This window comes from Tupaia chinensis, unplaced genomic scaffold (assembly GCF_000334495.1).
Source record: "Tupaia chinensis unplaced genomic scaffold, TupChi_1.0 Scaffold143787_1, whole genome shotgun sequence".
NCBI lineage: Eukaryota > Metazoa > Chordata > Mammalia > Scandentia > Tupaiidae > Tupaia > Tupaia belangeri.
Genome location: NW_006203636.1, coordinates 609,429 through 622,239, shown reverse-complemented (window position 1 = coordinate 622,239; position 12,811 = coordinate 609,429). Strand labels below are relative to the sequence as shown.

The 12,811-nt window shown below is 39.1% G+C and overlaps 1 protein-coding gene and 1 pseudogene across 2 annotated transcripts in view; one reads left to right on the top strand and one right to left on the bottom strand.

Annotated features, from left to right (window-relative positions):
• Nucleotides 1–12,811, bottom strand: part of DSE (dermatan sulfate epimerase) — an 81,430-nt gene that overhangs the window by 44,409 nt on the left and 24,210 nt on the right. Inside the window, exon 2 of one of the 2 annotated variants that reach the window (XM_006164989.3) lies at nt 385–853. In XM_006164989.3, the coding sequence (XP_006165051.1) occupies nt 385–853 (469 nt within the window). Of the gene's footprint in view, nt 1–384; nt 854–12,811 lie in introns of those variants that run through there. The other variant, XM_027766909.1, reaches the window with a different exon arrangement.
• On the top strand, nt 4,289–6,521 carry LOC102494476 (thymosin beta-4 pseudogene; annotated as a pseudogene).

Here is a 12,811-nt window from a genome sequence, read left to right as displayed (position 1 = left end):
AAAAAAAAAAAAAAGAGAAAAAAAAAGCAAAACATACAAGACATAAGAAATGGAAAATAGTTTGTCGATAACACGTATGTTGATGTGCATGATAGAGCCTACAGACAGTGTATTTTGGATGGAAAATTCATTTTGTATACTGTAATGATGTATAGCGTATTAATATTTTAAAAAGAAAAAAAATAAATAAATAATATTAAAAGACAAAAAAAAAAAAAACTATGTGCCAGTCATAAGCTACTGGTAATAAACAGGTAACAATGGCCTTCCACCCCACCCCCACATACCCAAAGAAGTATGTGAAAATCTGTAAGATTTCATCTGAATATGGGTTTCTTTCTATTGCAGAGTGAATACAGTAAGAAGAAAAAGACAAAAATCTACCAACTAGGCTGCGCTGCCATCCTCTCCATGTAGTCTTTGGCCATGTCTCGGGCTTCAATGTTCTCTGGATACAGCACACAGAACATTGCCAAGGCACCCAAGTTGTTCCCATAAATTTCATTCCAGCGGGCACTGTAGTCCTTGGGATCCCAGGGAGGGAGGTACTCCAAGGGGCTGGACAGCATGGTGTGCACGGCCTCAGTGATCCGGGCTGCGATGTGCTCGTGCGAGCTGGTGGCCCTGAGCTGGAGCTCGGCCACCTCTTCCCTGGAGAAGTACAGCATTGGGTGGCTGTCGTAGTTGGCATTGGTGAAGGGAAGCATGACTTCAGGGTTCTCGTCACTGATGTAGGCTGACACAAAGCAAAGCAAATATATGAAAAACACACTGGGAGCCCCCCGTGTGTGAGTCCTCATCGTGGCATCAGATCTCCAAATCTCCAGGGCAGCCAAACCATCTTCGAAAGATCCTACAGGAGGTCAAAAGAAGAAAAGCATGTCAGCTACAGGAGCATGGCATAGCTGGAAACAGGGTAGGTAGGGACTTTTATACTGGGAAAAAGACTAAAAACTAAAAAGTAAAGCATATATATGACATAATACATCTTCACTGTGATCATTATGAAAAACAGTACTTTGGGGACCAGCAGTTAGCGTAATGGCTATGTCGCTGGACTCCCACGTAGTCAACCGCGGTTCGTGTCCCGGACCCGGCGGCTTAAACTCACGCCAAGCGCATGTGCGTGTGTGCCCAAGATCCCGAGAGGAGAATGGAGGAGAAGGGATTGCGGTGTGGCCATCTGCCTGGGGGATGCTTTCTTGCTTTCTATCTCTCTGTCTCTCTCTGTCTTTCTGGAGAGCGCACGCGCCCTATAGCAGAAAACCTCTCATAAAAACAAAAACAAACAAACAATAAACAGTACTTTGGACTTACGGAAACATTTATTTTCAAAATTTGCTACAGGGGGCATGAGTTTGCTAGAGAGAGACAAAGAGGGAGAGAGAGGGAAAGTGAGAAAGCATCCCCCAGGGGGATGGCCCCCCTACAATCCCTTCCCCTCCATTCTCCTTTTAGGATTTTGGCCACACACACACATGCCTGTCATGTTTTCAAGCTGCCAGGTCTAAGACTCAAACAGTGCAATTGACCATGTGGGATCCAGCTACCTTAACCACCACACCACTGGCCGGCCTAGGAAAGTGTAATATTTGTTCAAGTAGGGAAGAAAACTCTCCTTGGCATTCTTCTCACATATTATCATGTAAAAAGCTTTAGGTTTCTGATATTTTTTAAAACATTAAGGTATAAACCACAATAACCAAAAGCTGGTGGTGAATTGTCGTCTGGGAATCTGAGTAGACATTACAAAAAAAAAAGAAAGAAAGATTTCTTAATAGTGTCCTTCACTCAGACTTCTCCCTTCTTCCTAACATTTTACATTCTGAACCAGGGATTAGGAATACACATTTATAAAAATGTAAGCAGACAAAATAGTATAAGTAAATCTAAATATCCTCTTTGTGTGAACAGAAGTAGAGAAAGTGAGGGCAGTAAACATCTGCCAAGCCCCGCCCCCTGAGCTGACATCAGCAAGCATGAAGAGAAGACCAGATACTGGGACACTGGGAATGGAAACTGACATGGCTCCATTCAGAAAATAAAATCTCAGAATTCAAAGGTTGAACTAACATGTATGCCTGTTCCTCTCCTTATTCGAAAGTACTGTTTATTTTTCCATTTTGCATATGGGCTTTTGGTGTCATTCAGTCAGTCAGAAATGAAAGCCAAGCTCACATTTTCTTAACTACTTGACTTTCTTAAAAGCTCCTTTTCAGTGGCAGATTTGCACACCGGTTAAAGAATGTCTTTCAAATGTAGGAACACAGAAAAAAGGGAAAAAAGAAAAAAACCCTCAGCCTCATCTATGTCCCACATCTGGGATAAGGCAGGCATAAAATCCCCTAGAGGAAAGCCAGAGAATTCCTAAAATTCTTAAGAGGGGAAAGGTTATAGAAAGCAGACCAGAAAAAGACAGTTTTATGTAAATAATGAACAGTGGTTTTCAATTATTAAAAGGAAAAACCGATGGCTGAAAAATCAACCTCCCAAGCTGAACACAAACTATTTTTCCAAGGAAAAACAGCCTTGTTACATTCAGGAGAAAGAAAACTAAGATTCTGATGCACAGAGAAGATCAATCTCTCAATTTGCTGAGTTCCCATGAGAAAGGCAATATGGCATGACACATGGATGTGACCTTATTCTAGTGTTCTTCATATTTTCAAATGTGCTTCAGGCTATACACAAGAGGACTTCAAAAAGTTTATGATAAATTTGAATTTAAAGGTGACTTTATTTTGGTGAAAAAAAAAAACCCAGAAAATTGAAATCTACGCATAGTTTTTACATAATACACATTTTCCACGAACTTACTGAAGACCTCACGTACATATGAACCTTAGTAGCAGTGATTTTGTGAACCATTTTACCTTTCTTTCAAGTGCGGAATTTCTGATGAATAAAAAATTTTAATACAGCCATGCTTAAATGAAACATAAAATAGAAATAACTCTTGGACTCTGCCTGTATTATGTCTAGCACCCAAAGCTTCAAGGCGGCTGGCTGGATCCTTCAAGGTCAGAGATTCTGCCAAAAGAAATAGTCTTCTGTGGTTATGCCTGAGGAGAGGTGTGGTTTCTGGCAACACAGAGAAGTGCCTGGGTCTGAAGTAAGGCCGAGTCCCTCCAGGGGTTCATTCTTCCCTTCAGAGAACAATACTGCTAATGATTTTTTTTCAATTACAAAAATATAAATACACACAGACACATACACACACACACACACACACACACACACATTAACTCTCCCAATGTTGGATGTTGGATGTTGTCCTCAATGCAGTTAGCACTGCGGGATTTTAGGCACTTAAAGTGAGAATAGGTTGGAAGTTTCTCCTTTAATTGTCCCCACGTGCACGAAACTGAAGATCTCTCGACTACTAGTTTTGGAATGTGTGGCAGTTCAAGTTATGGGCCTGGCTCAGGCTATGGGATAAGGGTAAGAGGATATGTGGAGACTAGAATTTTTCCATCTCAGATTTTGAACAAACATTCCCCAAAGGTAGCTCAGGCTGGCTTGCTGTATTCTCTTTTTCTCTCCCATGCATACCACCTTCCTGCCATGGCGCAGTCACTGAGGTAACTAGGACTGCTCCAGAGAGTCCTTCACACTGTGGGGTCTACAAGCCTAACCTGACAAAATTCACACGATGATCTTAGCCATTCCAATCACATGGCTTCCAGTTATATAGGACGTGCCTGAGAGTATTTAAACAAGGAGAGCTGATCCTGAAGCATAGAACCCCATTAAGGTGTTGTTTTGGGAATGATGCCATGTCTATGTGCCTACTGTTATTGAAGGTTCCCTGGTTATTGCTTCAAATTCATGAAAAAGTGTCAGAACAGTACAAATATGAGTTACTGCATACTTAAAATATCAATTCCTGATGAAATATCATGTGGGCCAATGCAGAACCCACAGAAATTCTACAGAATCATCATCTACAAAGACTGCCTAAGGACAGAGGACTCCAGCATTCACAGTACCACACACTATGTATTGCTTACCTATGTCCCTCTCAATGTTCCAACACCCCCTGCCCTCACCTTTAAGGCCTTTGTTGATCTACCCAAAGAGTCCATTTCTCCTGTACCTGGTACATATCTATGTCATGTTGAACTGTTTTGGCTGTTTACATGACTCACAGCTGGTGGGAACCTTAGCTTCCTCTGTACCTCACAAATCTTAGCACTGAATCTGGTGTATAAAGATAGCACAGAGATGCTGGCTACATGGAACAAAACTCATGGGCTTATGAATGAGGCAGAGTAGACCTAGCACTAACATGATCAAGGTAAACCTTATTCACTCTTAATTTAAGCTGAAGAGAGTTTTAAATTCCAGGAAAAAAAATTGCTAGAAAATTAATGAAAAAACACTCATAAACCTTATAAACATTTGTAGCCTAAAAGGTATTTAATAGCTTAAAAAGAAAAGGAAAGGAAACTAAACTTGAACTAAAATCAAATTCAAACTTGCTTTAGAATTATTACCAAATGGGAGACCTAAATCTCATCCATCATTTTAAAGCTGTCTAGAAAATTCCAACAAAAATCCCCTATTTCCAGTCTTTGAATTTCTTGTTTGACATTCTACCCTAGGTACTCTGTCTATCAACTCTATAAAGAGAAGAGTTAAAATTAATGAAAATAATGAAAGGAGGATTTCCCAAGATCATTTTTAGGTAGGTCAAATACAGATAGGCTGTATGCTTGTTTTATGCACTAATCTCAATGTATGTTAAGAAAAGCTATCACTACCATATGAAACCTGAGATAAACAGCTATATAAAGTTTTTTTTTAATAGGTTTAAGTCTAAAGTAAATTTTTGAGAAAGGTAAATGACAAAAGTTGTTGAAGATGGTGCCTAAATGACTATAGTTTAGGAGATGCTGAAAATGTCCAGTGAAGGAATGGCCATTAACAACTAATGAGCTGTGGCCCAACCTGGTGGTATACTCCTTAGCATACTGGACTGCAGTCTTGGAAGTCACACGGCTGACCTTGGTTCAAATCCCTGGCCTGGCTGACCTGAAATGTGCCAGGTGCATGCATGTGCCCAAGATCCTAATGTTCAACTAATCAATTTTTCAGTTGAGAACCAGACAGTGGTGCAGACATAAAATGTAATGCAAGGCTGACCCATATGGGAAATTTCCAGGTTCATATCCAGAGACCTCCCTGAATACATCAGGCATGATCTGGGGTTGTCTGAAGCTGGAGATGAACTGTGGGATCAAGACCCTGTTGGGGTGCTATCTCTCTGTGTCTCTTGAAAGAAATAAATAATCTTAGGGGGGAAAAAAGTAAACTAATGAGTTTATCATAATGGCCAATCCAATCCTCCCACTCCCTGTACCATGAATCACTCTCTTTCTTTCCCCAATATGTGCACCTTGGAGAAATAAATCAGAACTTTGAGATGTCTGTGGATGGTCTCGCAATCTAATCTCCCCTAACATCATTGTTTCAGAAAAAGGAGAATACTTCCAGCTCTCTAAAATATTTAAGGTGCACTTAGCCCTGTTCAAGAGTATACCACCTTCAAAACGGTAAATATGCTGGCTATACTCAGCAGCTGATTCTACTAATACACAGTTTATCTATAATTCAATTCTCATGATGTTTCTGAATGACCTTATTGAGCCTTATTTTCCATTTTTCCTCTCCTCCACTTTAACTCTGATAATCCCGCTTTCCTTACCATTCTCTTTTTTTTTTTTTTTGGAGAGATTTTCGCTATAGGGCGTGTGCGCTCGCCAGACAGACAGAGAGAGACATTAGAGACAGAAAGCGAGAAATCACCCCCCAGGGGGGATGGTCACTCCGCAATCCCCTCTCCTCCATTCTCCTCTTGGGATCTTGGGCACGCACGCACACGCGCCCGGTGTGAGTTTTAAGCCACCGGGTCCGGGACGCGAACCACGGTCGACTATGTGGGAGTCCAGCGACATAGCCATTACACTAACTGCTGGTTCCCTTCCTTACCATTCTTTTGTTTTACTCTATACAACTCAGATAGTAAAACATTCCTAAACTGTTAATCTACAGATACAGAAGAGTCGTTTAAGAATCACTCTACAGGGGCCAGCAAGTAGCATTTAAGTTAAGGCGACTGGATCCCACATAGCTGAGTTTGTGTTTCAAGTCCTGGACCCAGTGACTTGAAAATCCTGTCCCAAATCCCAAGATAAGAATAGAAAAGAAGGGATTGTGGCATGGCCATACCCCTTGGGGGGTGACTTCTCACTTTCTCTCTCTTTCTCTCTGGCCAGTGTGCACACTCTAAAGCTAACTTAAAAAAAAAAAAAAAGACAGTAGGTGGTGGCCACTGCACAGACTAGACACTGCTCTCTAGCATGCCTCGTTCTGCTTACTCTGCAACCATGTCTGACAAACCCGATATAGCTGACATCAAGAAATTCAGTAAGTCAAAAGTGAAGATAGAAACACAAGAGGAAAATCCACTGTCTTTCAAAGAAGCAATCAAACAGGTGAAGCAAGCTGATGAATCGTAACGAGGCATGCGCTGCCAGTATGCGTTGCACATTCCACAAGCATTGCCTTCTTGTTTTACTTCTTCTAGCTGTTTAACTTTGTAAGATGCAAAGCAGTCGGATCAAGTTTAAATGACTGTGCTGCTCCTTTCACAACAACGAATCGAGAACTACTGACGATGAAGGTGCACCTGCCTCTCCCATCTGCTGGACTGGCTGGCAGGGAAGGAAAAGAACTAGCATGTTGGTGAAGGAAGATGACAGGTGGAACAACAGGAAAAGGTGGAGTAAAAACCAAGTTGGTCCAAGGTGTCCTACAGGCTGTAAAATGCAGTTTAATCAGAGTGCCACTTTTTTGTTCAAGTTATGTTAATGATTTGACTGAACAATTCTTTAAATATGTAAATAAAAGTTTTAAAACCTTAAAAATAAATCACTCTGCTACTATAATTCAAATAGCAATCTGATCATCTCTGTTGGTCTGCCACCATACATATACCTGCAGCAAGCAGTTCCTGTTTGACATTGCTCTTAGGTCACACCAAATGAATCATATTTATCTTAAGTAGATCTTCACAAAGCAACAATAAGCCCTAATAATCCATTCCAGCTATCATAATTGCTGACACACTGAGAAACATTTTTTTTCTATAATCTTAGATGCTTCTCACAAACTTAATCTTTTTACTTTGCAATAACTTAATGTGGCAAAAAAAAATTATGTTTGTTCCATAACAGAATAAATTTGAGGCAGAACCCATATCTCCTCAACTCTAAATCAAAGTTCTTTCCTTTAACCAAACTAATTTGTAGAAGGTTCACAACCTTGAAAATCTTATATTTGCCATCCTTACACAAAGAAAGCACAGAAAGATTATGTCAAGAAGGAAGAAACTGAATACTAAACTAGTACACTGAATTTCAAACTAAGGATGTGTGATTCCAAATGGTCTGGGACTGTTTATAGATGAAACGTGCAGTAATACAAAAGTCCTTTCAAGTCCTCAGGCCTTAGGAAATACAGAAAGTATAAGGATGGAAGAGAGAAAGTCACCCTCTAGAAAGTAAAACATGTCTAAAATTAAGATGGATTAAAAAACCTTCTTTAAATTGGTGTCAAAACTAAGAAGCAGAGGATAATGATTAACAATATGGGTTGAGGATTTGGGCAGACATGAGTATAAATCCCAACTCTGCTGTCTACCAGCTTTGATCAATTAACTTCCACTCTCAGAGCTTCATTCTCTCATCCATAAAATGGTATCTACTTCATGGTGTGATTCAATCTATGTGAGCACTTAGCATAAAAACTGACATGAAATAAGAACTCAATACATGTTTATTTTTAGTGAAAGAAAGTTTCAGACATGAAAGTTTATATTATCCTATCCATAAAATATTTCATTTGAAAGAGACTAAATCTTCATACTTCGCGCACACACAAATGAGAAGCAGAAATGACAACCGACTAGAGGAAGGTCACACCACTGTTCAGAAACATGTTGAATTAGAATACAATGTTCCTCACTCTTCCACACATGTAGAAAACACCTTACTCACCACAAAGAAAAGTATATGACTCTTGAAATTTTTCAAGAACATGTTAAGGGCTTGTCCCCAAAGAAAAGAACAGGTTAAATACACTCTTATCTGTGCTCAACTGCTTCCTACAACCAGTAATTCTGAATGCACCAAAGATGACTCCTTCTTGCTATATTCTTTCAAAGGAAAGGCTGGCTGAGACAATAGAGGCCGAGAAATGTGTAGACTCTGGTTGAAAAGCTATTTCCTAGTAACACATTCATACTATTTTTTTTTTTCTGGGGGGATATCTGCTGCCATTACCACAGCTAATGAGTTAATCTCAGTCCAGGGTCTGGTTTTGGCTCAGTTACCATCATCAGTATCTCAACATCATCCTGGGAGACAAGATGCTTTCTAATATTAATCAGCCCCTCACTGCCCCCTTTCTGTTGGGTCATCAGAAATGTCATGATGCATTTTTGCATAGAAAAATAGGTCATGACTTCTCCTTCGACCCAATAAATTGAAATCTCGGCATATTCACAACTATCAAGGAGATAGGGAGATATTTTCTGGCTTCACAGAAAACCAATACAGGAAGTGAGATTAGTAGATAACTGCATAGTGAACAAGGAATGAATCACAACAAAGCCAATGGGAAGCTGGGTTTGGAGCAATCTGACCTGTTAAGATCTTTGCCATACTGTACTTGAAAGGAGGCTATGTTGGGATATCCTAAAATAAATAAATAAATAAATAAATAAATAAAAATAAAAAAATTCATTGAAATGTGGTTATATTTCAGAAAGAAGACCAAATTGTACACCCCCCGCAGCTCCTGCCACCAAACTCAATCCATGAGTAGCTGCTCCAGTTTGACTAACCCAATGGATCAGGACACTTAACTACCTCCCACGTTAGAACTGATATGGCCAGATCCACTAAAGAGCTAAAAAAAAAGCAGACTAGACAATTAAGTGTCCCTGATATTGCACTGTCTACTCTGGAAAACATATAGACACTGCAGATGTTAGTCCTTGTGACTCTTCCATATTCATCCTTCCATTTCATTCCAAGTTCCCTCCCTCTTTCCGTCTCTAGTAAGATTCAGACAAACTCTGATGGCCTATGAGCACTAATAACTCCTGGGCAGATCTGCTTATTTCCTTCTTCAATCCATTTTAGGATTTAACTTTCAGAGACATTTATTTATTTAGCAGAAACTAAATGGACACCTTTTGACCTAGCCGAAGGTGACTCTGAACTTGTACCAGAATTTAACGTAGAGTATGTTGCTGACTCTTCAGCTCTATTTTTTCTAACAGAGTATGCTAATAGTATTGTAATAAATAAAATTCCAAGTGCTTGAAGAACAGTCTGCTGGTTTCACTTACATGTAATATTTCACTGTTTCCACATATTTCAGCTATAGAATGTATGTATTTTTAAAGCTTTCCTTATTTTGCTATATTTTATTAAATGCATAATTAAAATTTGTTTTTTAAAAAAATTATTTTTCCTTGGGCCAGCTCCATTGCCTGGGAGTTAAGGCAGCCAGCCATCTGAGTGCTATACCTAGAAGCTTAAGAAATAATGCTGTGCATGTGTGCCTGAAACCCTGAAAAGAGGGAGGAATGGAGGAAAAGGGACTGTAGCATGACCATTTGCCAGTGGATCTGATTTCTTCTCTCCTTGTGTCTCCCTGTCTCTCTCTGGGGAAACACACACACACTCTAGCCAAAAAAATAAAAAATAGCAAAAATTACTTTAAGACTTATATGTCCTGGCACATTTTTGTAGTAAAATAAACCTAACCTTGTTCTTAAATATGACAAGTTCTAAGAAAACTTATAGTGTGAGTACTATATAGTCATTTCCTAAAATTATACCCCCTAATGTGTAAACCATGTGGACTGAGCCAAAAAACAAAATCTTCAAAATGAGAACTTTTAATCAAAGTGAAAGTTCTTTTTTGCCCAAGAATGTCATTGCCCGGAAAAAAAAAATATACACAATATGGGGTTGTGGCATATGGAATCTTGAAGAATTGATATGCAGAAATTATAGAGCAAAACTGCACCATCTATAATAATCGCATTTACCATCTTCATGAGCAACATTAGAGACCCTTCAGGGTAGGTTTTCAGTTAAGTGCAGCTCTGTACAGGTAAAGGGCATTTCTACCATTGTCCCCTGGAAGGTTTTCTCATAATAAAAACCTGAAGCCCACTTTCTTTCTTATATCAACAATGATAATGGTATAACTTCTTTATATAAGAAGAATAATTCATCTAAATTATGTTTAAAATGGCAACAAATATTTTTTGAGGTCAAGTCTTAAGACTCTATCCCTCATTCATCAGAGACTACCTAAGTAATTTTGTGGCTATCAAACTATATAATTTAGTAGTAGAAGTTTGCCTGGTACATATTAGTACAAAGCCAAGAACCTGTAAGATCCAGCTTTCTAGAGAGTGGCAGTCATCTGATATGTAAAAAGGAAATAAAATCTATATAGTTTTCATAGAGGCAAAGAGAAGGCAGGATAGAAGCAGGAATATGTAAGTCACTGACAAGATTCCCTGCAGTACTAAATTTTGCTTACTAAAAGAGAAAAGGAAATTTTTATATTTTCCAAAATGAGTCATAAGTAAATTCTTGCTTATCTTGAAGTCTAAAAATTGGATATTGTCTTCTCTTCGCTACAATTTAATTGGTTATCTTAATGATGATCTTGAAATACAATATACTAAAGCATTTTTGGAATTTTTAAAATTTTGATATTATTTTCAAAATAATTTAATGTTGAATATTAACTGTATTTTTAATCCTAGCTTTAAAAAAAAAGTCATTTGTATGTATTACACTTTCCAATATACTGTTACCCAGAATTGGAATATTAATTCCCTATTCCTATTGGAGATAATTTCTTGTTTATTTTTAAATGTTTTTGTAGAGGTTTTTGCTATAGAGCATGTGTGCTCTATAGACAGACAGAGACAGACAGAAAGTGAGAAATCACTGCCAGGAGGGATGGCCATGCCACAATCCCTTCTCCTCTATTCTCTTCTCAGGATCTATCTTGGGGACACACGTACACGCACCCGTCATGAGTTTAAGCCACCAGGTCTTGGACTCAAACCGTGGTTGACTACATGGGAGTCCAGTGACGCAGCCATTATGGCATCTGCTGGTCCTGGAGATAATTTCTTATAAATATCTACTAATTCTACAAGGTATAGAGCAGCTATTCAATCCAGGAATTATGACAGGCATTGAGGATACAAAACAAAAAGGAAAAACTATACGCTGCCTTAAGAAACTATAAGAAAAAGTTTAAGAAACTGGCATTTCTAAGGTTTCGTAAACCTGGAGTGCTAGTATTACTCTGACAATAAAGATAAGTAAGCATTCTTTCTATTTTTTTTGGAGAGGTTTTTGCTATAGGGTGCATGCACTCGCCAGAAAGACAGAGAGAGACAGAGAGACGGAAAACGAGAAATCATTCCCTGGGGGGGATGACAACGTCGCAATCTCTCCTCCTCCATTCTCCTCTTGGGATCTTGGGCACACACGCACACGCGCCCAGTGTGAGTTTATGCCACCAGGTCAGGGACTCAAGCCGCCGGTCGCCTACATGGGAGTCCAGCGACATAGCCATTATACCAACTGCTGGTCCTGGTAGGCATTCTTTCTTAGTCCAAAGCAATTTATTAAACTTATAATATGTAACTGGCCCCAAAAGAAAATTTTCAACCTTTATTTCCAAAAGTTCACTAAATATGTAGTAATCGAATATTTCCTGGAAGGGTCTATAAGACCAACTCCAGCTTTCTCAACAATAGCTTTAACTATGACAACACAGTTTTGTGGTTCTACTGCTTAAGTCTAAAACCATTTTTTTCTTCTTGCCATAGATTCATGAACGCAGACCATGAGGTGATTGTTAGGGCTGGCATGGTGGTCAGAGGGGCTTGCTTCACCACTGGATAGGTTTGGACAACTATCAAAACCTATTTCTTCATTTAAAATAAAGATAAAATACTATTTGTTCCATAAACTGGTTAGGAGATTAAATGAGAAAACAACCATCAGCACTTAGACTTTATGGTGTTTAAAAAAAAACAAAAACAAAAACAAAAACAGAAAAACAACTATCCTATTTACTATTTACCTCAGAATATAATTAGCAGTTGTGGTCACAAGCTGAAGCCAGATGTCTCAGGTTTGAATTCTAGTACCACCACATCCTCAGCTATGTATCAGTTTCTTGCTCTGGAACATGGATAGAGTAATATAATACCACCTTCCTCATAGGGCTCCTGCAAAACTTTAGCTGAGGTACTTCACTCATTCAAAGGGTGCTTAGGGGGCCAACTGATGGCACAACGGAAATGCAATGCTCTGTGATGCTGGTCTCACTTGAGAAGGACCCAGGTTAGCCTCCCAAGGCCCCCGTATACCCACTGGGTATTTGCACTAGTGTCTGTGATCTGGGCTGGCTGAGGCTAGGGGTGAATTGAAGTGTGAAGACAATGTGACATGGTCATATGGCACTGGACTCCCACATGATCAACAGCAGTTCAAACCCCAGATCTGGCAGTTGGTTTTCTCACCTTCTCTCTGATAAAATTAAAATAATAATAATAATAATAATAATAAATAAAATAAAATAAATAATTCTTAGAAAATGTGCCTAGAATTTATAAAGTATTCAATTAATACCAGGAGCCATTGTCATCTCAATGAGAACACCAAGGTCAGGCCAATGGAGGGGAAGTGCATCA